Source organism: Hemitrygon akajei, chromosome 26 (assembly GCF_048418815.1).
Source record: "Hemitrygon akajei chromosome 26, sHemAka1.3, whole genome shotgun sequence".
Taxonomy (NCBI): domain Eukaryota; kingdom Metazoa; phylum Chordata; class Chondrichthyes; order Myliobatiformes; family Dasyatidae; genus Hemitrygon; species Hemitrygon akajei.
This window is the reverse complement of record NC_133149.1, coordinates 35,540,309-35,566,477: the sequence shown is the minus strand read 5'-3', so window position 1 is coordinate 35,566,477 and position 26,169 is coordinate 35,540,309. Positions and strand designations below refer to the sequence as shown.

At 36.8% G+C, this 26,169-nt stretch overlaps 1 protein-coding gene across 1 annotated transcript in view; it reads left to right on the top strand.

Moving 5' to 3' along the window:
* cbl (Cbl proto-oncogene, E3 ubiquitin protein ligase) overlaps positions 1–21,709 on the top strand; it is a 147,294-nt gene extending 125,585 nt beyond the window's left edge. Inside the window, 7 exon segments of the mRNA XM_073029876.1 lie at positions 442–572; positions 6,702–7,082; positions 8,942–9,036; positions 11,279–11,440; positions 11,796–11,890; positions 12,330–12,524; positions 13,593–21,709. Coding sequence (XP_072885977.1) covers positions 442–572; positions 6,702–7,082; positions 8,942–9,036; positions 11,279–11,440; positions 11,796–11,890; positions 12,330–12,524; positions 13,593–13,861 — 1,328 coding nt within the window. The 3' untranslated portion in view covers positions 13,862–21,709.
* The last annotated feature ends 4,460 nt before the right edge of the window (positions 21,710–26,169 follow it).

The window sequence follows — 26,169 nt, the reverse complement described above, 5'->3', positions numbered from 1 at the left end:
TTTGTTATACTATGAATTTTTTGTCCTGTTTTCTCTGTCCCTTGTTTATCCTTTGCTCCAATGTTTGAGTTTTAATTTTCCTCTTTGGTTCCTCTTTTAAGGTTCCACCTGGATTTGAGTTGGTCTCAACATCTAGGTTTTCAGGGTGAACCCTGATAAGTTGTTAATATTTCCCAGTTGTCAGCCTTGAGCCTGGTGTTCCTGCCAATGGCAGTAGATTTTTTTATATGTTGAGAGAGAACATTTATAGCTATTAGGTTCAAGATGCTTTGATAGCTTCCTTTCATCAATTTATTGTTTGTTTTATATGGTGAAGTAATAGTTCTTGTGGATCAGTCAACAAGAATTCTGATTTTAAGTTGAAGCAAACATTCTGCAGTAGAGATTTTACCCAATGTTTGTGTGATCGTATTAACTACATTGCAATTTATTTCCCTTCAGATTGACGACCACCATCTCCAGTCACTCCAGCTCCGAATTCTGCACTTCCGCCTGTTCCTCCTCGTTTAGACCTGCTGCAGCACCGATCACCAACTGTGTCCAGTGCACCTAGTCCTTGTGTCTCACCCAAGGCAAGGAGCTATTTCAGTAGAATGACATTGTTATGTTTACTTGTACAAGATCCCTGCATCTCTGATGTCTTCTTGTAATGTTCTGGGGAACCAGTGTAACGAGTTCTTAATCTTGATTTGGTTGCTAGTAGGTGCTTTAAGTAGATGGAGATCATTAATGGGTATAAAGTATAGATTTGATATACCAATATAGTTTAAATTGTCCAGTGTTTTGCATGATGAAATTGGATGTGGCGGGGGTGGGGGGGGGGGGGGAGCATCATCTCCAATCCCATCAACTGCAATTCTGGAAGAAACAATACTTAAAACGTAGAAAACAATAGTAGGCTATTTGTCCCTTTGAGACAACCATGCCATTCAATATTTAATGTATTTGAACATATGTATTCAGTACCCTGTTCTTACTGCTTACTTGCGTAACTCTAGGGACTTGATCATAGAAAATAGGTGGGCATGAAGATTAGAATGATTTGTCAATCAGAAGTAATTCAGTAGGGAATTTCTGTGATTAAAAATGGAACTTGTAATCTTGAGGAGTAGCTGAAATTAATAAACTAGTGCTTTTAATGAGAAGAAAAATAAATGAAAGAGAAAGCAAGGGAAGATTTTGTGGATAGCATTCATAAAGATTCTCTGTAACAAAGGAATAGACCAGGTGGTTGAATAGTTTGTCTGTGCTCACTGCCTCCTTTTTTGTATATCAGTTTCCTGTCTTTTAGCATTGGAATATAGATTGATAATTTTGTTTCTCTAATTTTTGCTAACCTCTTCTGTGCATATGTATCAAGCTCCATTTGGAAGCCCACTGATGCTCACTTTAATAGTAATCAGAAAGTCAGATGTGCCCTATAAGCCTTGTGAGTATATCAGGAACAAGTGGATGACGGAAAGAATGGGCTCCCATAGGGACAAAAGGAGTATTCTACACGTGGAGCCAGGTGATATGGGCAAGGTTTTTAATTGGTGGGGAGAGTGTTACATAATAGAACAGAAAGATTGATAAATCCCCTCCCCATTCAGGTTGCTGTGAGAACCAAGAAAGTAGCTGGAGATTTTTGTATCTTTGTTAGCTACACGCGTTGTCTGAAGACAGGAAGATAGCTAATGTTTTTTAAAAACACCAACAGGATAAGTCAAGTAACTAATTACAGGCTGGTTGACTTATCAGTAATAAGGAAATTATTGGAGTTAGTTTTCAGAGATAGCATTCATGTATTCTTGGAAAGTAGGGGCTGATCAGGGATGTTCAGCATTGCTTTGTGTAGAGTAAATATGCCACACTAACTTTGGTTACCTTTTTGATGAGGTAACTAAGAAGATGGAAGGCAAAGTGGTAAATAATTATATGGACATTAGTAACCCATTTGACAGATCCTACATGGTCGGCTGGCCTAGAACATTAATCCACATGGGGTTCAAGGTGCACTGGCTAGTTGGATCTAAAATTGGCTTAGTGATGGGAAGCAATGGATCATAGTGTAAAGATGTTTTTCTAATTGGAAGTCTATTATCAGTGGTGTACCAAGTGGATTGGTGCTGGGAACCTGGATGTGGGTGTAGGAGGTATGATTAGTAATTCTGTGGTGACACAAAAGGTAGTAACCAAGTGTGTAAGTTGTCCAAGGCTACAGCAAAATATTGAATTGACTTTATTACTTAACATCCTTCACATACATGAGGAGTAAAAAATCTTTACGTTACGTCTAAGTGTGCAATTTATAGTAATTTGTAATAAATAGTATGTACAACAAGACAGACAATATAACATAGAAAAATACAATTGTATCAGCATAAATGAATTAGTCTGATGGGCCTGGTTGAAGCTGTCCCGGAGCCTGTTGGTCCTGGCTTTTATGCTGCAGTACCGTTTCCCAGATGGTAACAGCTGGAACAGTTTGTGGTTGGGGTGCCTCGGGTCCCCAATGATCCTTTTTTTTTCCACATCCATCTTTGTAAATGTTGTGAGTAGTGGGAAGTTCACATACGCTGGGCTGTCTGCACCACTCTCTGCAGAATCCTGCAATTGAAGGAAGTACAGTTCCCATACCAGACAGTGATGCAACCAGTCAGGATGCTCTCAATTGTGCCCCTGTAGGAAGTTCTTAGGATTGGGGAGCCCATACTTCAACCGTCTGAGGTGAAAGAGGCACTGTTGTGCTTTTCTCATCACACAGCCGGTATGTACAGACCACGTAAGATCCTCGGTGATGTGTATGATGAGGAACTTAAAGCTGTTCACCCTCTCAACCCCAGATCCATTTATGTCAATATAGATCAGATGGAAAGCTCGGCAGAATATTGGTGAAGGCAATCTAATCGTAACAAGTGTGAGGTGATGGCATTCTGGGAAGTCAGAGGTAGGGCATATGCAGTAAATGGCAAGGCAACTAAAATGTTGAACAGAAGGAACTTTGGGTTCAACTCTAGTTTTTCTGAAAATGGCAAAACTGATAAATACACTAATGAAGGAGGCTTACGGTAGTTTGCCTTCCTAGGTCAGGGCACAGGATATAAAACTTGCCACGATATGCAGCAACTTTATAAAATACTGGTTATATTGCACTTCTTGTTCTGATCACAGTACTTCAGGGAGGATATGGCTGCATAGGAGAGAATGCAGAGCAGATTCACCAAGATTTGCATGGATTTGAAGACTTGAGTTATGGAGAAAGATTGGGCAAGCTAGGTATGTTTTCCTTGGAGTGAAGGAGCCTAATAGAGGTGTATAAAGTTTATGTGGTAAGGATAGGGTAGGTGGTAAAAGTATTAAAAACAAGAGGGACGAAGGGTTTTGGCCCAAAACGTCGACAGCGCTTCTCCCTATAGATGCTGCCTGGCCTGCTGTGTTCCACCAGCATTTTGTGTGTGTTGTTGTTTGAATTTCCAGCATCTGCAGATTTCCTTGTGTTTGCTCAAAAACAAGAGGGCATAGGTTCTAAATGGGTGGAAGGAGTTGCACATTAGGGGCATTTAAGAAACTCTTAGAAACATAGTTGATAGAAAAATGGAGGGCAATGTAGGAGGGAAGGGATTCTTACAGAAAGTTAAAAGGTTGGCACAATATCATGGGCTAAAGTACTGTAGTGTTCTATATTCTATCTTCTAAGTTTTTTTTCCCAAAAGAGTGGTTAATATATTTTGTACATATTGTTCAGAGAAATGAGCAAAGCATATAAGGATATAAATCTAGCGCAGTCAAATGAGGTGAATGTAGGTAGGCATAAAGGTTAACATGGGCATTGGTAGGCAAAACAGTTAGCATCTTTATGACATAGCTAACTCTATGGTTCTTAGCATCTTTTTTTTTTCTTCCTTGGAAAAAGAACGCTTGTATTTGCAATCAAAAGGAATTGATAAATGTAGAGCTTTATTTTTTTTTAAATGCAGATTTATCTGTTCCTGAGTGGAAATGATCAGGTCCTGAGGATTTTTCTCCATCATCAAGTTCTTGTTAGATTAAATCTGCTGTTCTCTTAATGCTCAGATGTATGTACCATGAATACATTATCTTACTCCTCTATGAAAGCACATATAAAAATACATCAAGCAGTTTTATTGTTATTAAATTAGTAAGTAGCAATTTGGTACCTCAGACTTCTTTCTTAATTTTAAGAGAGAAAGATGTTGGGAGATGAGTTTGGAGTTTCAAGGACTGTCCAGGAGAAATAATGATACAAATTAGAATGAAGTGGGAATTAAGTTTACACTTTGAAATGAAAAAGTTACAACAACAAAAAATGATGAATGAACTGGAGCTTGGGAACAGAAATGGTAATGCAAAGGAGAATTGTCCATGATGACTTCAGTTGTTCAGGAAAATGAGGGTTTATTTGAGTTGGTGAACTATCCTTGCATCTGTCCAGTAATACTGAAGAGACACCAGGGAAATTAACAAGAATTCCAAAATGATTGATTTTTTTTTAAAGGAAATTGTGTTGGGTTAGCTTTTTTTGGGAGATCTTTGAAAGGAAGCCAATTGTAGGAGTACCACTGATTACACACTAATAAAAATTTAAAGAAAAAAAAAGACAAAGAAGTCCCATCAAAGGACAAATTGATTAACGTAAAAAGAAGCTCCCTTAAAAGAAATGAACAAGATGATTTTTATTATCTGCTGAAGGTAATGGAGTAAAGAATACCAAAGGAGAAGAGATACATTACCAAGAGAAATATGACTTGAATACTGGCAATCTGGAGCGTTGATAAATCCATTCCAGAATTGTGACACATTGTTATCTTGAAGTTGCAAGATAACGATGGTCATTGTTCTGTTTTAAATTGATGTCAGTTGGCAAGATTTTTATCAAAACGGATTGGGGAAGTCGTGGTGAGGATGTGTATGTTGAAACAATAGGTTTAACGGCTGATGACCTTTTTAGCATGTAATAATGAAAAATACAAAACTGCCATATGTTTTGAGCTGCAACTTGCCACTTACTATCAGAATAAGTGTCATGAGTCTGATGTCTACATCAAATATTAAGGAAATTGGAAAATGGAAATTCCTGTATATTTTGTATTAACATCACCATTTCTCGTTTTGCAGCTGTACATAAGATTTAGTGTCTAATAAAAAGTATTCACCCCCCCGACCCCTTGGGAAGTTTTCAGGTTTTATTGTTTTGCAGCATTGAATCACAGTGGATTTAATTTGGCTTTTTGACACTGATCAACAGAAAAGACACTTTTGTGTCAAAGTGAAAACAATTTTCTGCAAATTGGTCTAAATTTATTACAATTGTAAACACAAAACAAATGATTACATAATTACTCACCCCCTTCAAATCAGTATTTAGTAGATGCACCTTTGACAGCAAATATAGCCTTGAGTCTGTGTGACTAGGTTTCAATCAGCTTTGTACATCTGAACACTGCAATTTTCCCCCATTCTTCTTTACAAAACTGCTCAAGCTCCATCAGATTGCATGGGGATCATGAATGAACAGCCCTTTTCAAGTCCAGCCACAAACTCTGAATTGGATTCTAACTTAGCCACTCCAGGACATTAACTTTGTTTTTTAAGCCATTCCTGTGTAGCTTTGGCTTTATGCTTGAGGGCATCGTCATGCTAGAAAATAAATCTTCTCCCAAGTCGCAGTTCTCTTGCACACTGCATCAGATTTACCTCAAGGATTCCCCTTTATTTTGCAGCATTTGTTTTACCCCCTACCTTCACAAGTCTTCCAGGGCCTGCTGCAGGGAAGCATCCCCACAGCATGATGTAGCCACCACCATGTTTCAAGGCAAGGATGGTGTGCTTTTGATGATATGTAGTGTTTAATCTTTTAGCCAAAATGTTCAACTGTGGTTTCGTCAGACCATAGAACCTTCTTCCAGCTGACTTTAGAGTCTCTCACATGCCTTCTGGCAAACTCTAGCCAAGATTTCATGTGATTTTTTTTTTCCCCAAACAGTGGCTTTCTCTTTGCCATTGTCCCTTAAAACTGTGACTGGTGAAGCACCTGGGCAACAGTTGTTGTATGTGCAGTCTCTCCCATCTCGGCCACTGAAGCTTGTAACTCCTCCAGAGTTGTCATAGGTCTCTTGGTGCCCTCCCTCACTAGTCCTTTCTTGCACGGTCACTCAGTTTTTGAGGACGGCCAGCACTAGGCAGATATACAGCTGTGCCATATTCTTTCCATTTCTTGATGATTGACTTAACTGTACTCTAAGGGCTATTCAGTAACTTGGTAATTTTCTTGTATCCATTTCCTGACTTGTGCTTTTCAATAACCTTTTCATGGAGTTGCTTGGCGTGTTCTTTTGTCTTCATGGTGTAGTTTTTGCCAGGATACTGACTCACCAGCAGTTGGACCTTCCAGATACAGGTGTATTTTTACTACAATTAGTTGAAATACCTTGACTGCATACAGGTGATCTCAGTGATTATGTAATGTGTCATTTTAAAGGAGGTAGATGCTTATGCAATCAATTATTTTGTGTTTTTATATTTTTAATTAATTTAGATCACCTTGTTGAGATCTGTTTTCACTTTGACATGAAAGAGTTTTTCTGTTGATCAGGGTCAACTTTATTAACATCCAGAATGGCCAGTATTTGTGTGTTTCTAAATAAAGTACATTTAATTATTCAAGGGATATCTTTTTGTTTTACATTGTTCCCACACAGGCTTCATCTAGTGGCTCACATAAGCAGGATAAGCCTTTACCGGTTCCTCCATTGCATCGAGATCTTCCGCCTCCACCACCTGAGCGACATCCATCTGCAAACATGGATTCTCGTATGCAGAGGCGCCCTTTACCAAGCACGCCAAATGATCTCCCCGCAAGAGATAAGCTACCTCTTGTGCCACCTACCCGACCTGGAGAACCCTGGCACTCACGATCTCAGGCAACTAAACCATCTGTCCAGACCCTTAGCCTTGGAGACAGGTGGACAGGCCGAGAATTGTCCAACAGACATTCTTTGCCTCTACCACTGACATCGCAGATGGACACTAGGACGGAGGCAGTTAGGCATAGCAGCTCACTTGGGCTTGACAGTCCCGTGGTAAGGAGTCATTATTTTTTTCGTTACTGTTGGATATTTGATACCCAAGTGGTGGGATCACTACCAGACAGCATCTTAAATAATTGCATGTCCAGAATCTTTGTTCTTTGCTTCACCTTTAATTTTAATGGAAGTGATTTGGAGCTTAAATTTAACAAAATGTTGATTTAAGGAGTGCCGTGAAATCGAAGGAGACATCTTAGAATTTCAAAGTGGATTGAATAAAACGTGGAAGAAGAGAGGGCAATGGGCATTGATGTTTATCACAGGTGTACGGGCAAACCCATCCAACAGATCTTAAGCATGTCCATTTGATATAGAACAGTTTTCTGCAACAAAAAAAAACACCCCAGGACAGATGAATGCAGAGGGGCCCATGATCAAATTGTGCTCTGGTTTTAGTCAGTGTGTCTTGAGCATTTTCCTGCATATTTATCTCAACCCATCCTCCTGCCACCATAACACCTTGCCTACCATTCTCATGAGTCTTCCTACCCAGCACACCATTCTCTGTAACTTGAATCGTTACCTCCCTCTGGTGCTCTTCCCATTCTTCCATGGTCCACTGTTTTTCTCCTATGAGGTTCCTCCTACTTACTTCAGCACTTTATCTCTTCTATCTATTAACTCCCAGCTTCTTACTTCACCTCTCCCCAACCCACCTACCTAACCCCTTGCTTGGTTTTGCTTATCACCTGCCTGCTTGCATTCCTTCCCCTCTCTCTCTTCCCCCCCCCCCCCCCCCTTATTATTCTGGCTACTTTCCCCTTCCTTTTCAGTCCTGATGAAAGGTCTTGGCCTGAAACTTCAACTGTTTATTCCCCTCCATAGATGCTGCGATTTGCTGAGTTGCTCCAGCATTTTGTGTGTGTTGCTCAAGATTTCTGGAATCTTTTGTTTATGATTTATGCTCTTACCGATTCTGGTAACCAAAGCACAAGGGTGATATTTCGTTACTAATGTTGAGAACCACAAGCCATGGCGCCAAGATAAGTTCTGAGCAAAGGTGGGGTATGTTTGAGTTTTACTGGAGGCATTGTTGAAGTAATCTTATAAATGTCAGATGGTAAACAATTGGGGAAAAGATCTAGAAAATTATATTAATTATAAGTTGAATTATTTAAAAAAAAAAGAATTAGACTGGAAAAAAATCTGTAGCGTGAACTTTCAGACACATGATTAAAGAAACTGAGTTTTCAAGTTGGAGCTACCTCTCCCCTGAAGCTGATGCAATAAGGTAAAAGTGGGGCACTGTTATAAAAAGTAATAGTTTTTATTTAAATGTTTTACTGAATAATTCTGGAAAAGGGATGATGTTTTTTTAAAAAAAAAAAAGAATCTCTGAAGTCTGCAGCATATGACGTGGGATCCTCTACTTAATCTCTCGAATCTTTGAAAGACAGTTAGGTTCTACAGTAATTCTTCCGAAAAGTGGATAGATACACTGCATGTGATTGACTTTGCTATGATTATCTTGATTTTTTTTTTTAAGGTTTGTTAGCTTGAGGTCCATTAACTGCAAAAGCATAAATTAAAGTTACCAATATAAAAACATAGATTTACAAGACAATTTAATGGTAATATATCACCAATAAAGCGCAAGCCACAGACTTGTGTTCAGTCTCTCTCTCTCTCTCATGAGAGAAGTTATCAAAGACTGAGTAAAAGAAAACAGAATATACGTGTAAGTCTACTTATAGATGTACTTTATAACGTGTTAAGGGCTTTAAAAGATTCCACATCATAAATGGGAATGGAAAAACTACCTCATAGTTACCTCATACATAAAATATTCCAATATATCTAACCTCCTGTAAAGTGAAGCTCACCCAAACCACCTAATCTTCTAATTATTGTAGGCTTTCAGTGGTGCAATGAATGATGTTCCAGAGTACGACAACTCCAAAGTGAAACCCTCTGCGTCAGCGAATGCTATTTATTCTCTTGCTACAAGGTAATTGCAGCCTTCAATTGATGATTATTGCTGCCTGTCACTTATTGGTTTGCAGTATTTGTATAAATTGTGAGAGTAAATAAATACCTTTTTTTAATGCACTGACATCCTTTTGCATATTATTTCAAAATCAGGTTTAATATCACCAGCATATGTTGTGAAATTTGTTAATTTAGTGGCAGCAGTACAATGTAATCCATGATAACACAGGAAAAAAATTGTATGTAGATGTTAATATTGCTTTTCTACATCTCCAATAGAAAGCACCTTAAGCTTGTACATAATGTATTAAAAAGCATGTGTCAAAAACTTGCTTGTGTGCTTTCTTGTGGTATAACTCCACACAGAAAGTGAAGGGTTGGCAAATTTGTACATGTGGTGTTTCTCTGTGGATGCTGGTACTTTGACCATTTGGCAGTGCTGTTTAAAGATAGAACATATTTTACTGTTGAGTCCAACCCTATCCATGTCAGATAGCTAAACCTTTATTGCTTCCCATATGGATAATTGGATAGTAACCGGAAGTAGGACCTTCAGTTGACTTTATTCTTGCTGTTAGTTGTTGTTGTTTTTTTTTAAAGAGTTTAAGTATTGATTTTTTTTTCATTCCACCTTGATGTCAGTCTGGCATCTGACACTTTGAGCTAGGGCATTGTATTTTTTAGGTATCTGTCAACCTAATTTATAAATATTTCATTTTGTTTGGAAGATGTTTCTGTTCACTGTATTTTTGCAATGTTCTGATTTCAGTGTTCTCGGTTGCATCTTTTCTGCTTGAAAGAACCTCAAATACAAAACCTATTCACGTGAAAGCTTTTTGAAACTTGGGCTTAAAGGCTATCATTTAAGAAAGCCACTTGTGTCATGTACTGGATTCAGGTTTATTATTTCTGATATATGTCTGGAAATTTGTTATTTTGAGACAGCAGTACAGTGCAAGACATAACAATTACCAAAAGTTACAATAAATAGTGCAGAAAAAAGAGGAATGAGCAAGTAGTGTTCATGGACTGTTTGGAAATCTGATCCTAAAACTGTCCCTAAAACATTGAGTGTGGGTCTGCAGGCTTCTGTACCTCCTCCCCAATGCTAGTAATGAGAAGAGGGCATGACCTGGATGGTGAAGCTCCTTAATGAAAGATGCTGCTTCTTGAGGCACCACCTCTTGAAGTTGTACTCTGGTAGACTGAAATTTTCTCCTGTAAGCAACTCTTCATAGCTACTGTAACACTGTCATTATAACATCTGTGGCTACATTTGGCATCAAGTTATTTGGAATGCCTCAAGTGTTTTTAAATTCTATATTGAGTGCTTGTTCAATTGTGCAACAGAAATTAAATTCTACTGAGTACTTTCATTCAAAGCCAGTTAAAGTTTGACCATGTGTGAGACACATAAATTGTGCTTAACAAAGTTGAGTCATAATTACTTGGAATGAAGTGGGTATGTAAAGTTCCTTGTTTAGTTGTGTTAATGGGAATCATAGCGCTGGATCTGATGCACAGCTTTTGGGTAACTATTAAATGGCTTTTATAATTAAAGGACAAATCCACCAAAATCTTTTAAAAGGAGCTTATGGTAACATTTTGTAGCAAAATTTTATTTCTTATGTCTTGATATTAACTTTGATGTTTATATAGTATCCCACTTTAGACTTCAGTTTAATCTACCAAGCTAATACATACCTTTTGACTTTATGTCCATTGCACACTTCAGAATCAGTTTCTGATTACAGTGTAAGTTGGGAATCCAATGACATCTGGATACTGAGCTCCTGTAGCTTTCATTGTAGTGCATTGTACAGTAGCATTAAATTTGTTACCATTCAGGATGAGATCTAGTTCAGAGGGAAAGGCCTGATGAACTGAATTTTGTCTCTTCTGTGATGGATTTAACCCAATATCCACAGCAGTAAATCCAAATGAGTTCAGTTGGGTAACAGATGTTTTGGTCTGGGGAAAGCTTCCTAAGAACTACCTTTTGTGCATTGTGGAAAACTCCCAATAGTTTAGATTCTCAGAGAAAATTTAAATCTTTGTTAAATAAGTCACACAATCCTTTTGCAGCTGTTTACAACACAATCCTTTTGCAACTTTTACAACACAATGTTATGATATACTTTTTGCGATATAATGGTACTATTTGTGATGGATTTCATGTGGGTTATGTTGATACCGTGTTTAATTTTGTACAAATAGATCAGGACATCTTGAACCTATTTTAACCTTGACTCTGCTTTCAGGCCTCTGCCAAAGCCATCTGCACCAGAGGAACGTTCAGAGAGTAGCGATGAGGATATTGATTACATGACTCCATCTTCATTGCCTGTACATGCTCCTCTCTGTGCAACCACCTCCTTAGATTCCAGACCTCTGCTGCAAGCACAGAGCAGCCACAATACAGAGTAAGAAAATTATTTTAATTGAACATTTTTATTTAATGCAGCTAGTCTACTTAGATTCAAATTCCTAATCTGAACCAGATTAAAAGTCATCACAGTTGTGTTCATCTGTTACTGAGGGCAATATGAGGCAACTTCTGGAATATGTTGGTGATTTGTCATAAGTAGTATGGTTATGTAGAATTATATGGTGATGACACTATGTAATACATGGGTGCTTTCTGAAGTTTCTGTCTGAATTTACTAAAATATGATTTTATGTTGAGTTTATCAATTGTGGGCTTGATGAAAAACATCAGTCGAGAAACCATTTCTTATTACTAATTGCTATTAATGTTTCTTTGTATGTTTTAATTAGAACATTGACTGAATCTGACCCATTGAGACTAATGTGCGAATCCATGTTTTCATCATCTCAGGCCGCAAATGTAGATTTGCCACAATTTGTGTCAGGTAAGTTGCTTCTGTGCACAAAAAGAAATGCTGGAAATGCTCAGTAGTCCAGGGAAGCACCTTTGGTATTTGGCCAGCTTTTCTCTCGCTATAAACATGGTCTTATTTGCTGGGCAGAAGTTCTAGCCCTCTATTTTGAATCTTTACATCTTTGTTGTCCTTATTCTCTCTGTAACTGCTCTCATCTTTTCGCCATTTTTCCATTTTCCCCTCTGCCTCCACTAAGCCATAGACCAGATGACTTGGATTCGTATGCGACAGCAGATGCTAGAAATTAGAGCAAGAAGTTTCCGATGTTTACTATTTTTATTTCTAATATGGTGCCATCTTTCTTTTTAATTTTTCTCTACAGGTTTACACATTCTGCACTTAAATCTGGTCTGAGAACTAGCTTTCTGAAAATTCTTTTGTCATTCACTCAGTTGTTAATTATTTATAGACAATGGTGATTCTGCCATCAGCGACGGGGCTGAGAGAGATGATAGTGAAGATGATGATGCATATGATTTCCCAAAACCACCTGTGCCACTTCCTCCAGCTCGCCGCACTCTCTCTGATGTCTCATATGCCACTTCAGGATTTGCTAGTGCATCTGCTGAACAGAATCTACCTGGCCTCAATATACATACAGGAGGTGATACTTATTTCATTTGGTTTAAAAGTAAATGTACTAATAATACTGTCAATTGTCACTCTTAAAATATGGTAATGGGCTTGTTCAGAGTGGTATCTAGCTTCTTGAGTGTCGTAACTACACCTAAAGCTATAGCTATTGGAACCAAAGAAAACCCACCTCCAGTCAGCACAGCATTCTTGTGGCTAATTCTATTTAGTGTGAGTTTCTAGATCTTTCTGGCAGGGTACTAATATAATTGTTTAAAGTGAAGCTGTTTTGTGGAGGATGGCTGTTAATTGCTATTTATCCAGGTTTTGTTGCATTCAAGAATGGGCTTTTTCAGCATAGAATGAGTATAAATAGAGGTTAATATTGTAATCAATTGGCAATTGTCCATTTTTGATTTTGTTTGGAAGATGGATTAATTTTTGAAGAAGCTGTAAAAATAGATGGGTCCACAATTTTTTTTTGGAGTCTATTCGAAGGTGATGTTCTGATTTGATATTAAGGTTCGTATTATAATGAGAGGCAATAGTTATGCATTCTGTTTTGTGGCTCTTAAATTGCATTTTTAAACTTACTTTCACCATGTTACTTTTGCATCTGTTATGTTTTGGCGTTTGTCTCATAACATGTTTTTATTCACCAACCCAGAAGAACAGCCATGAATTTCAAAAAGTACAAAATTGATGACACCATGTGTCATTTTAAAGAGTCGGTAGATTGTGACATGCAAGAAAGATGGTACTAAGTTTAAGATCTTGTGAATGCTTGAATTATAAGTGGGAATTGTAAAACATTTTGATCATAATACCTTGAAATAAGGTTGAAGAGAATTAGGAGCAATAACATAATTGCATAGATAGATCTAATAGCTTAGATTTAAATTGAATATTTTTGAAGAGGAATACTTACATTAAATCCTTGTTTCCTCTGCTAAATTTTGCTGCCTAGCTGTTATGAGGGATAGTTACAGCCTTTAAGCCAACATGAATTGATATCATCAGAAAAGAATATAATTTGAGAATTGTAAAATAAGTGAATTTCGAATTGTTTCATTAACTTCTTACTGCACTTAAATTTCAGATTCACCTGCACCTGAAAGACCTCCCAAACCATTACCTCGCAGAATCAACTCGGAACGTAAATTCAGTCCTAATCGATCAAACAGCTGCAATATGTTGCTGCAGCAACAGCAGACTCTGTCAGCTGAGATCAACAGCCTCTTGAGCCAGGGCTACTCGTATCAGGATATACAAAAGGCATTGCTTATTGCACAAAATAATGTGGAAATGGCAAAAAGTATTCTTCGTGAGTTTGTGTCTGTTCATTCCCCTGCACACATTGCAACGTAACCACCCCTCAGGACACTGACTTCGGCAAGTCAGCGCTCACGGGTTCTGTCTGATATGAGCTTCGGCTTGAGTGACACCGTGCCTCATGTAACCCTGCCGCCTCATCATTTTGAATAATCAGGTCTGTGCAATTACTGATACACTGAAGGACGGTAGCTCCCTGCCTTTTTCCATTCCAGCTGTGGGCTTTTTAAAGAAAATTTATATTTGAAGTTATCACAAGATAATTGGCCTTGACAAAGTTGCATTCTTAAGGGCAGTCATCACTTAGCAAGAAATATTGTAAATGTAAAGAAAAACTTACCTCAGTTGGTTCATTCGTTTAATTATAATAAATATTTTGAATATAATGTGAATTCCCTTAAATTCAAGAAGCAGATGCACATCATGCATGGATGTTACTACTTTCCTGCAAACTGTAGCACAAGTCTGAAGTATGCACTATACATGGAATGTATGATATTCAAAGATTTATTAATTAACTGCAACAAGCCTGTCTCTGAGTGCACGTGTTGTAAATTAAGTTTGAAGTGCTATAATAGTTGGGATTTTGAGGTCATGGTCCAGAGTAAAGTGCTTTAAAATGGGGCCTTACTTGCTGTTGCTGGTAAATGCATGCCACTGAGATGTGCAATTACTGTTGTGGAACTAGGTTAGCACTTGTATCAGCCTGCCAATCAGAAAAAGGGGTCTATTTTTGTACAAACAGATATCGTTTGCACAAAACAAGAAATGATTACCAAGTTGTATTTATATAGCTATTTGCATCTAATAATTGGATTCCAAATTTATAGCTCTTTTTTAAAAAAAGAAAAGAAAGAAAGAAGTAAAACCTTGGCCACTGGTGCAAAATCCTCCAGGAGTTAAATCAGTAAAATGGGTTTCCCTGTACACTTGTATTCTGTATTTTCACTTTTTGAAATACTTCTGCATAACATGTGACTTGAATATAAAAGTTAAAACATGGCAAAAGGATTGCAATTTACTGCAATGTGACCACTTGTACACTAGCACTGGACAGATTTTAAAGCAGTTTTTGATTTATGCATAGCCAATCCCTATTTAAATCATTCCAGGTTTATAATGAAAAGAATCCTTTTTGCTTAAAATAAGACTGTTTATAACTTTCTTACTGTGGTGCATTCATTGAAAATCAGGGATAAAAGATTGCAGCTTGATCCACAAAAGGGTATTCTAATACATTAATCATTTCTTTATAACATTTAACTTAAATGCAGCAAATCCCAGAGATACTTGACAGATCAGGCCACATCACTGAAAAGAGCACCAAGTATTAGATTGATGCTTGTTTTAATGAAACTTCTAATCTATATTTTGCCCATTTAAATTTTCTTTTTCTCCACAGATGTTGCCTGGCTTGAATATTGCTAGGATTTTTTTAAATATTTGGTTCAAGTTTCTAACATCTGACCTTTTTGGTTTTTGGCACATAAGCTTTTAACAAAAAAAAAACTTGCAATTCCAAATGTGTACTTTCCCCCAGTTAATTTGTGAAGTTTTTTCATTGAATTGTGATTCTAACTAATATTTTAAAAATCCATCACAAGAGTCCTTTATATTTCAATTTAAAATTGTCTACACCAAGATTGCATGGGAGCAGCAATTGGTTGCAATTCTGTGGTCCAGGAAAAGGAGCAGAAAATGTGATTGGATCAAGAGCAGTTTTGGTTAATTTCATTGGTCTTCTGTGCAAGTTGAACATTATTTACTTCAGTGTGCAGTTCAATAGCTCCTGATGACTAGATTCCACTCAAGTGTTGGAGGGTAGTTTTGTTTTGAGCAATATATTCCATCTAGTGTAGAAGTATGCTTTTAATTCAAAACCTAACAAAGTCAAGATTAATAACAAACTGCTACAGCAGTGAAATAACGACAGCTCTGCTGGTGTACAGCTCATTTTTCCTCACCCGTGTACTATTTACAGTTGGAGGTAATGATGGATATAATTTTTAATTCAACTCAACAAATAAGGTATAGCTTAGTCTGTGTGGAGAACCTTTCAGGAATATGTGTGATGATGCTATTCTACTTTGAAATTTATATTTAGTACAAAAGGGAAATTGTTTGACAAAGGGAAATTGCATGACAAGTCATGATCTGTTTAAAGTCCTGAAACACACCAGTTACCTCACCTTCCAACTTCAGAGCATAATCCAATAAAAACAGATTTCTCGTGTACAATTGTTTAAGCAGATTCGCAGAGATCCTGATGAAATGTAAAATATTAACCTTGTTTGTCATGCCACACATGCTGCCGAGCCTATTAAGAATTTCAAAATTCTGTTTTTAAGTTTAAATTCCCAGAATCTGCAGTTTTTGAGTTGATAAAGTTGCCACTACCATGGGTTGACTCTAGAAATTGCAATAATTTTCAGTTGCCTTCTTTACTTTCGAACCCCTGTCATCCCCACTTCAAACACCCCACACCCCACTCTCCTGCCCCTCCAGCTCTTGCAAGATCTATAAACAAATATGATTTTTAACTTCTGTGGGACTCTTCTGGCCATTCACTTCATGCAATAGGATAGTGCTATTTAATACTTCACACAGAAAGTTCCTTACAGTAACTTTTGTTTATATTTCAGTGTCCCTAGTATATTTATGGATTGTTAGTAAGGATAACGATAACACAGGGACTAAGTATTGAAATAAGAAAATTCAGGAAATTCTTTAACTTCAAATTTGCATAGTTACAACCAATGCCAGCTGGAAATTCTGATTTAGGTATTAACCTCGAATTGTATGTTACTGGTTTGACATCTGCTTGTTAGACTTGGATGGCCTCTTACTAGCAATAAGCAGATTTCCTCTTTTTTTTAAAGTTTAACAACATTTTCAGTCCATGCTTGCAACAACTAATTATTTTTATCAGTGCCATTCATACCAAGTTCACTATGGGTTTTGCCTCCCAGTCCTTTTTTGGTATTGCATTCCACAGGGTGCCTATATCCCATGTTAGTCAAAAGCGCTCTTAGAAGTAAACACCATGTTACATCCTGTACACACAAATCATTTAGTAACTGCCATATCAGTCTTGGCATGCACCATCTTGTCAAATCTATATTTGACAAAGACAGCAGTGGCATGATATTTATTTGTTATGTTACACTTGATACATTTTGCATTGATGCTTGAGGACAATACCTTGTGTCATGTTTATGAAAACCATTAAAAGTTATTACAATCCTCATACATTAACCTAGTAGTGAGATATTCCACTGTAACCTCTCACAAATCCCAAATGTCCTACCACTGCCAGTCTTAAAACAGTTATCACTATATCTGGGGTAACTACTAGAAATGTCCATACTCCGCAGGTCGCTAACTATCTAAAACCTTAAGAACCTCTAAAATTAAAGCTCATGCTGGCTCTCCAAAAGGTTTAAAAATGACAAAATTTGTTAGTAAGATCCTCTCTCCTAAGGTTGGTAATATTGGTCTTGTTCTCCCTATTAGCATCTCCCCTATCACTGCTGTTTAATGGAAAGGTTAAACATAAAAATAAACCGTATACAATTCTAACTGAATTCTACAATCCTGAGTTCTAATTGATTAACCCAATCTTCCACTTTATTTGTAAGCTTAAGGATTTTCTTCTGAGACTGACTGACTGTTCCTTCAATTGAAGTTGCAATTTGTCTGATTTGTAGCCATGATGTTTTTTGAAACTTGATTAAAGAAGAATATTTATCTTACTAAATACAATTATTGTCTGTAGTTGGGAATGGAAAGTTGGCTATGATCTGCTTATCCATTTCCAGAACAGTATGTGTAGTCTAAGTATCTTGGTTGATGTCAGGTAGGATTGAACACTGGATGAATGTGTATGTCTGGCCAATTTAATTGATGAAATGTAAAGTATAACAAAAATGTACTTATTTTTATAGCCTAGTCATCTTGTAAATTTTAAACCAGTTTTTTTTCCTAGATACTTAATTGTTTAGATTAAGTAATAATTTCTTCTTGAAAATCACTGTGTATGTTGAGTGGTTCATGAATCTTAAGATTACCAGGTATATCTTACTGAAGGAGTTGCATATTGGGTATATTGAGTCACAGATGGGAGAGTGGGAAATGGTAGTTGTCAAAATTGATGATTTTGTTACTGAGTAATCACAAAGCATGACTTTTAGCTTGTTGTTTACCTTAGTTGCAGCATTTTGTGTTGGTTAGATTTGTTTGTTCATTTATATTTAGTGAATTCCTTTAATGATTGGACTTTCATTCGCCTGAAACATTGATAGAAGGATGTGAGTGTTGCAATTGTTTGGCTGTAATTAAATTTCATTAAACTATTAACCAGAGTTGTGCAGTTTTGGCTTGTCAGGTTATATGCAACTTGTGAAATATAATAACTTTTCAGGTCATGGTGCCGAATATAGTGCCGTTCAGGAAGATTTAAAGGGCAGTGATGTGTGATCCTTGATTCACTATTCCCAGAGGGGGAAAAGGGTTTTTGGTTTGTATCCTCCTAATTTGTGAAGAATTTATTGTGTCTTCAAGCTATTCTGTTAGAGTTTATTTGAAGACTTCAGCAGCAATCTCAGTTTTTATCGTGCTTTTAATTTAATGACATGTTGTTTAAAATTCTTAATATTCTCCCTTGCAGCTACTGCTTAGAACCAGACCCACATATTTCCTTAAAGAATAATGTAAATTATGTGGCACTCTGGTGATTTTTCTTCCCAATTCAAATTTGTCAGGTAGTACATTACGGTGTGGCTATATAAACTGACCAAAATATCAGGCAAATTAAATGGAAGCACTCTAACCTTGATATCAAATTGAGTCAGAAAACTGGGCAACTCAAGATGAAGCATGTTGCATCGTTCTACTGACCTATGTGATGGGTCCTTCCATTTGCAGATTTTATGTTTGAACTGAATAGGAACCTGGGTGAGGTATTATTTAAAGTTGCTCACTCTAATTTAGGAATTTAGCCAATGGAAATTGAACAGGAAATTCAGCTAAGGGGGAGCAGAGTAACCTGAACCAGTGATTAAACCTAGTGATTTATTAGCAGCAAAGGGGTCTAGAAATATGTCATCTTTTACAGCTTGGAGTGCACTATGTGCTGATGTTCACTTTGAATAACTAGTTACTACTTAACTCAATGAACATTCATTATTGAGAATTATGTATTTTGACAATTAACGAGTAAAAATTTTTTTAAAGGATTATATAATTGACAAGTTTAACCAGAAGAAATATTCATGGGAAAGCAAAATGGCTCTCTGTCCAGCTGTAAGATAGTATTACATCATGAAACTAGTTATTGATCACGAGATTTGATTTTTTTTCTTTAACCTGATCACTGGATGTATACAATTTGGCTTCACGTAGGCCACGTTAGCCGTATCATCCTCTTCAGTCTCGTTCCATTTACTGAATCTAATCTGGGAAGAATCATGTCTGGTTACTCAATTTTTTTGCAGAACCTTTTGGGGGGAGAAGTACACAAGATTATTCTTTTTTCCTGACGGTGATGCATTGTTCTTAAAAATACAGATTTAACTATCATCACTTGATTTAAAATTTGTGAAATGTTGTATTAGAAGTTTTGCAGTTTGAAGCTATGAAATCTAACCTGAATTCTTCAAAGGTGAAAGGAGTTTAATATCTGCTGAATCTAGTTAAAGGCAGAACTGAATTCCCTTACAGTCAAACAGCTACCCACTGCCTGTTAATTATTGGGATATATAATGTAGTTCAGTTTGTACTGTTCTGTGTAACTCAAACTTTAAAATTAATGCACTCACCCAGTTTACAAACTAAGCATATTTTCCACATGCAAGATATGAAATTGAGGCTTGAGATTATTTGTAAATTAAGAATTTTTGTTTCTAGGTTGATAGGTGTTCAGCTAACTTCATGTGATATTTTCAGATAATCAGGTCATTTTTAAATTTCAAGAACTTGTTTTTTAAATGAACAATGGAGCCCTTTGTCTTCTAAGCGCTGAGTTTTTAGTGGCAACCATGCATTCTATTTTCATCCAAAGTCTGCTTTTGTAATTTTGCCTTTGTTTATCTTAATTTCAAAAATGGGTGGCAAAATATACCCTCTTTTTATTTTTTTTAAAAAATCTCTTGAGAGCATCTTTTCATGTTTCCCCTGTGAAATCTAGTTTTCTCAGGACTTCAGGCAGAGTTATAGTCCTGGTGGCTTCAGACATTGTGTCTATGGTGGATGTGATCCAGAAATGATAGAGCGTATGAATCAGATTATTTGCATCAAGTTGATTGAATCCTTTTGTTTTATAATCTGCTTAAAATGGTTCATTTTTAAAAAAATGGATATTCTCTCCTCAAAAAGGTTTGATCTGCAAATTTTGGTCAATTTTGATTCACAATAGCATGATGACTTTTGGGCTCACTGTTGATGTTGGTGGATGCTGCCAGTGCAGAATCAAGTTGCAGGGAAATCCTCCTTATGAAGTAAATAAGGCATGAATAATGTAGCACCTTATCTCTCCCGAAGAAATGTCTCTGTTTGGTGCTTTACTTCGAAGTACACTGAGTTAAATAATTACAATGTGTGCTTTGTATGAAAGAATCCACAAAATGTAATGAAATGAATGGCCAATTACTATAGTTTTAGTTGAAAGAATCAGGAACCAGGACCAAGTCCTTGTTTTGTAAGGAGTGTTCTGGATCATTAGCATCCTTATGAGCAAGTGGGGCCTTTTGTTTCATCTGGAGGGTGAGATTACCTGCAATAGAAGAGTTTCCCAGTACTATATTGGCTCTGGACTCTTGCATTAGGTGAGAATCCATAAAGAGCCCTGAGCTAAGCATGCAATCAACTGAGCCAAATTGATCAAATCGTTGAATTTTACGAGATTGGCTTAATTTTTAAGATGTGTTAGCAGTAAATGACATCTGAACAGTCACTGATGAGCTCTTGTTATGGAATTTAAAGTATTCCATTTAATGTATAGAAAATAGAATCGTTCATCTGACGAAAATTGCATTAATCTGAGATCCACAAAAATAAGGGGAGAAGTGGTGAGCCCAGGTTTGAACTTACTGATAGCATGACTGTTTCCTGTAAGTTGAATAGAGGACTATGGTTTGTATGTGATGTGGCCTGAATAATTAGGATGTAGACTTCACAAATAGAGTATCGTGTTGTTCTGTATGCCCCAGTCTGATTTTTGGCATTGTTGGATCTGATGTCTATAGTAATTGCAAACTTGGCATTTGAAGATAAGTGTAGGAGACGTGTGTATGAAGACAGCGCAGCCACACATAACTTTAGCAGGGAGCTACCCAAAGCTAACATGTTTTTGAACGGCTCTCAATATTAACCCTTTGAGTACTCAACAGCTTTCCAAATATGCACTTGCTTTGCCTCATAGCCTCTGAGAAAATTATGTAAATTTCATATGTTCAATGTTATAAATGTAGAAATGTACAGAACTGAAGGACATTAAGTCATGGTATTTTTAAATACTATAACCTTAAGATTATAATTTTGGTGAAAATGCTACTGTGAGAGGTGACTCCAATACTTTTGATATGATGGAAGTTGAGTCTCACCATTAAGCCCACACTGGTCAGTCTTAGTGTCTATTTTGAGCAATGTGTCCATTTCCTGAGATTAATTTTTTATTCTGCACTGATGTAGGATGATCTTTTACTTTGTTCAGGGTTTTGTGCTTGCAATATGTAATTTTTTTAAAACTCCTAACCTCATTGCAGATTTGGAAAGTTTTGTGCAATTAATTTATATTCATTTAAGTGCTCTGACTGTTGGTAAGTGTTTTAAGAAATGGTAAATGAAAAGTGCTATTGTGAAAAATGTATTAAAGATGTGCTGAACTCACATTTGTGTAGTGTTTTTTTATTGATGGTTTATATACGGTACTGTATAATAGAAGTGGAGGTGGGGAAAGGGGTCACAAATATCAACAACCCTGGCAAAATAGAGTTTGCATATAGAAACAAACGTGATTTGCCTGTTAGATTCTGTGTCACCTCCAAGTATCTTTCTCTAAGAATTATGGATCAGTTCCTCTCTTCTCAACTTGTTCATCCTTCTGATTTTTTTGCCTGCTGTCTCTCTATTTTAAATTTTTTTTCTGTTTTGCTTATTACCATATTCACTCCAAGGTACCACATCCATTGTTTCTCTTAAACCAGGGGTTCCCAACCTGGGGTCCACAAACTCCTCCATTAATGGTAAGGCTCTATGGCAATAAAAAAGGTTGGGATCTCCTGTCTTAAACTTTAATTGCATGCAGACCCTTGTGCACGTTTTCTCAGGATCCACTATTGATAAAGACATGAGAATTTATAATAATGAAATGACTGAGTAATTGAACAATTGCATACTTGTATTTGCAGAAAATGATAACATCCTCTAGAAAACTGGAGAGCCAAGAGTCTGCTTTAATTAACGCAACACACACAAAATGCTGGTGGAACGCAGCAGGTCAGACAGCATCTATAGGGAGAAGCACTGTCGACGTTTCGGGCCGAGACCCTTCGTCAGGAGTCTGCTTTAATTGATTATTAGAAAAATAGCATAGATAATGAAAGACTGCTGAGTTAAAAGATGAGAAATTGCAGGGACCTGATTGCAAAGGTTTTGCTAGAAGTGGCTATTAAGGTAATGAATAATATTATTTTCCTCTAAAATTCCATAGATTCTGGAATTGCTCCTGAGGATTGAAGGGTTGCAAATGTGATGCCATTGTATAGGGAGGATATAGAAAGCAGGGGAATATGTTAGTCTGACAAATAATAGGGAAGATACTGGTTGAATATGGTCAACATGGATTAAGGGAACTCGTATTTGACTTGAGTACTCAAAGGAATTTCAGTCAATACCTAGTAGAGTAAGTTGAGGGGAAACAGTCCTACAGCAGCTTGGTGAACAAGGTTACAGCAATGTACCAATATACACTGAGAATTGGTTAACAGGCAGAAAACAGCAAACAGGGATAAATGAGTCATTCTAGCTGGCAGATTGTGAGGTACTCTCAATTACAATGGGGATTTATTCTTTAGGTCCCAGTTATCCACAATCTATTTGTGATTTGATCAGAGGACCTAGCACATAAATAATGAATATAAAAGTACAATATGAAGGAGAAAACATGAATGCAATGTTTTTAAATCGTAAGAAACAGAAATATTTTTATTCTACACTAGTTGCTACTAACTGAAAGCTTGCCGGGAATGTTTGCTATATTGTTTATATAATTTGTTGTATTTCCCTTGGAGCAAGGCTTTAAGATCTTTTAGTATTAAATAGTGAACTAAACCTGGAGGTATTGTCAACAATTTTGATCTTGTATAAAGGAATATATTTCTTGAAAGTGCAATGAAGTGTCACCAGACTGGATTCTGGGAAGTTGGGTTTGTCAAGAGACATTTGAGTCGACCAGACTTGTTTCTATAGAATCTAGAAAAATTTTGAGACTTGCAAAAATTTTCAAGATTCATTGAAGTAAGTGCAATGAGAATGCTTAATGTAGAGGTTATAAATTTTTGGAATTCTCACACGTTTTGTACACCCAAAATGTTAACTTGCCTCTTCTCTAAATTGAGTGTATATTGATAACTGCTGAGCATTTCCAGCATTTTCATATTCTTTGAAACTAGAGAGAAGGAGGTTGTTTAATTTGGGATTCAAAACAGAATCTAGCTTGTAAACAGTGAAAGTTCCGACATTCATGAGACTGCTTGGCATATATGTAATTTTGAACTTTAATAATCAGTGCTGTTCTTAGGTTGAAAAAATACATGAGAAATGACAATTTTAATTTCGCTGATTTGTTGGAGGAGGAGCTGCTGATGTTTCTTAAATCCCGTAAAATTCACTACAGGTATGTTGGTACCACAATTATTAAATATATAGTGTATTCACAAAACTGAAATTAAATTCTTGTCTTTCTAGCTGACCATGGCATATGTAAAGGTTAATATTTACTGTAAACTGTATCTGATCTGTACAGAGCATGCAGTCAAGTTGGGTATGATGAAGGATTAATGTGACTTGTTAAATGTACTTTTTGCCTGATGAGTATGTTCTATGGGGCAAGATACTGATAGTGAACTATGATATTTATTGACATTCTTGTTAGAATTTGAAGACTTAAGTTGGGTATATAGTAGTGGGATCATATTTCTTTGCATCCTATTGATGCTTGGCCATGATCTTGAGGTTCCAAGCTTGTATTTAGATGCTTGCATGCAGGTCAATAATTGGTCTGCAGAGGGTCAGTTTTGTCCTAGGTTTTAATGTGAGTGTTTATTTTTGATGGCTTGAAATGAATAATAGTCATCAAATACAGCAAAAGAATCCACTATTTCACGTCTATCTGTACTAAGCCCACTTGTCTATGTTAATTCTATATCCCTCTATGCCTTGCTTATTCAAGTACCTGGTCAGATGTGTTTTAAATCTTGTCACCTCCCAGTATGGTAGCTCATTCTAGATACTAATTACACTTCGTGTGAAAATTTTACTCCTTTGGGTCTTTGTTAATTTTCCTCCCTTTCACCTTAAGCCTATGCCGTCTAGTTTTATATGTCTACCATGAGAAACGGATCCTTTATTCGAAGTGCTATTCCTGAACCCACCTTGTATTCAAGGATATTGTATGGTGTCAGATGATACTTTATATTTAACCTTCATTTCTTTATTGTTGAATTCTCTGTATTGAGATCAAAAGCACACTCCCAGATTCTTTTGACTTAAAAAATTTCTGTGAGACTAACCAAGAGAAAATAACTTGGGGAAAAGCCCCATGCCAGTGTTCTTCTCTGTATGAGCTACTTGGTCTAGTACCACTGTCTGAGTTGAACTTCATGATCTTTTAATAATCCTTTCAATAAAAGTTACCTTAAAAATGCTCAGTGGGTGTTTGTAGCTGATAGTTGCCCACTATGTTTGCATGACATCAGAAAAATCCTTGAACGTCCCTTGCCCTTCAATACTTATCATTGAACATCCATTTTTCCATCCAGCTTTTTCAACCAGCAGGAAATTCAATGCATGTGTAATAATAAGCCACAAGGGTTTCCATGACACCCTCCACCCTTAAATATCAGGTTATGACTTCATTTAAAAACTCAATGACTCTGTACCTCAATATGAAGATGATAAAATTGTAACTATTAGAACAAACTGGCCTGCACCTTGTAGAGCTTTGATCTGAAATGTCGACATTTCTTATCTTTCCACAGACATTGCTTGATCCGCTGTATTCATTCAGCAGTTTTTTTTTGTGCCAGTTTCCATTATCTGTAGCTTTTATATTAGGCCCTCCTCTATACTCTCTGTAGCCAGCAGAGGGAGGTAGCAGATTGCAAATTAAACAAAGTATTGTGAGCAGTTTTGGGTGCCTTATTTAAGAAAGGATGTACTGACATTGGAAAGGGTTCAGAGCAGGCTCACAAGAATGATTCCAGGAATGAAAGGGTTATTGTAGCATTTTGTGAATAAAACGTGAGAATTGTTATATGTGTTTAACAAAAGCTGTGGCCATTCCATTACGATCAAAACCAAAAGCAATTGCCTTACACTGACGTCATTGTCAGACACAGTCTCTTAAAGTGAACACAACTCAATGATGGTGTTTGTGAATTATGTAGAACAATTTCTATTATAAACAATGTGTCATCTGTCTCCCATTACATTACTCTACAGTATGAGGGAGCATTTGATGGCTCTGGATCTGTACTCACTAGAATTTAGAAGAATGAGGACAGATTTGATTGAAACCTATTGAATGTTGAAAGGCCTAGATAATGGATGTGGAGAACATGTTTTCTGTAGTGGGGGAGTCGAGGACCAGAGGGCACAGCCTCAGAACAGAGGGCTGACCATTTAGAATGGAGATGAGGAATTTCTTTAGCCAGGAGGTGGTGAATCTGTAGAATTCATTACCACGGATGGCTGTGGAGGCTAAGTCATTGGGTGTATTTAAGGCGGAGGTCGATAGATTCTTGATTAGTCAGGACATGAAAGGTTATGGGGAGAAGGCAGGAGAATGGGATTGTGAGGGAAAATGGATCAGCTGTGATAAAATGATGAAGCAGATTTGATGAGCCAAATGGCTTAATTCTGCTCCTGTGTATTATGGTCTTGCATTTCAATGTCTTGCTATTTGGATGCCTGTCTTAAAATGGTAATTGTCTGTTACTCCAGCACTTTGGCAGCAAGCTCTAAATGACATATTCTTTCTCTTTGTGACATTAAAATTTGCCCCTCCCCTTTTAAAATTCCTTCTTATCTTGAACCAGTATCCTCTTGATTTTGATGCTGCTATCACA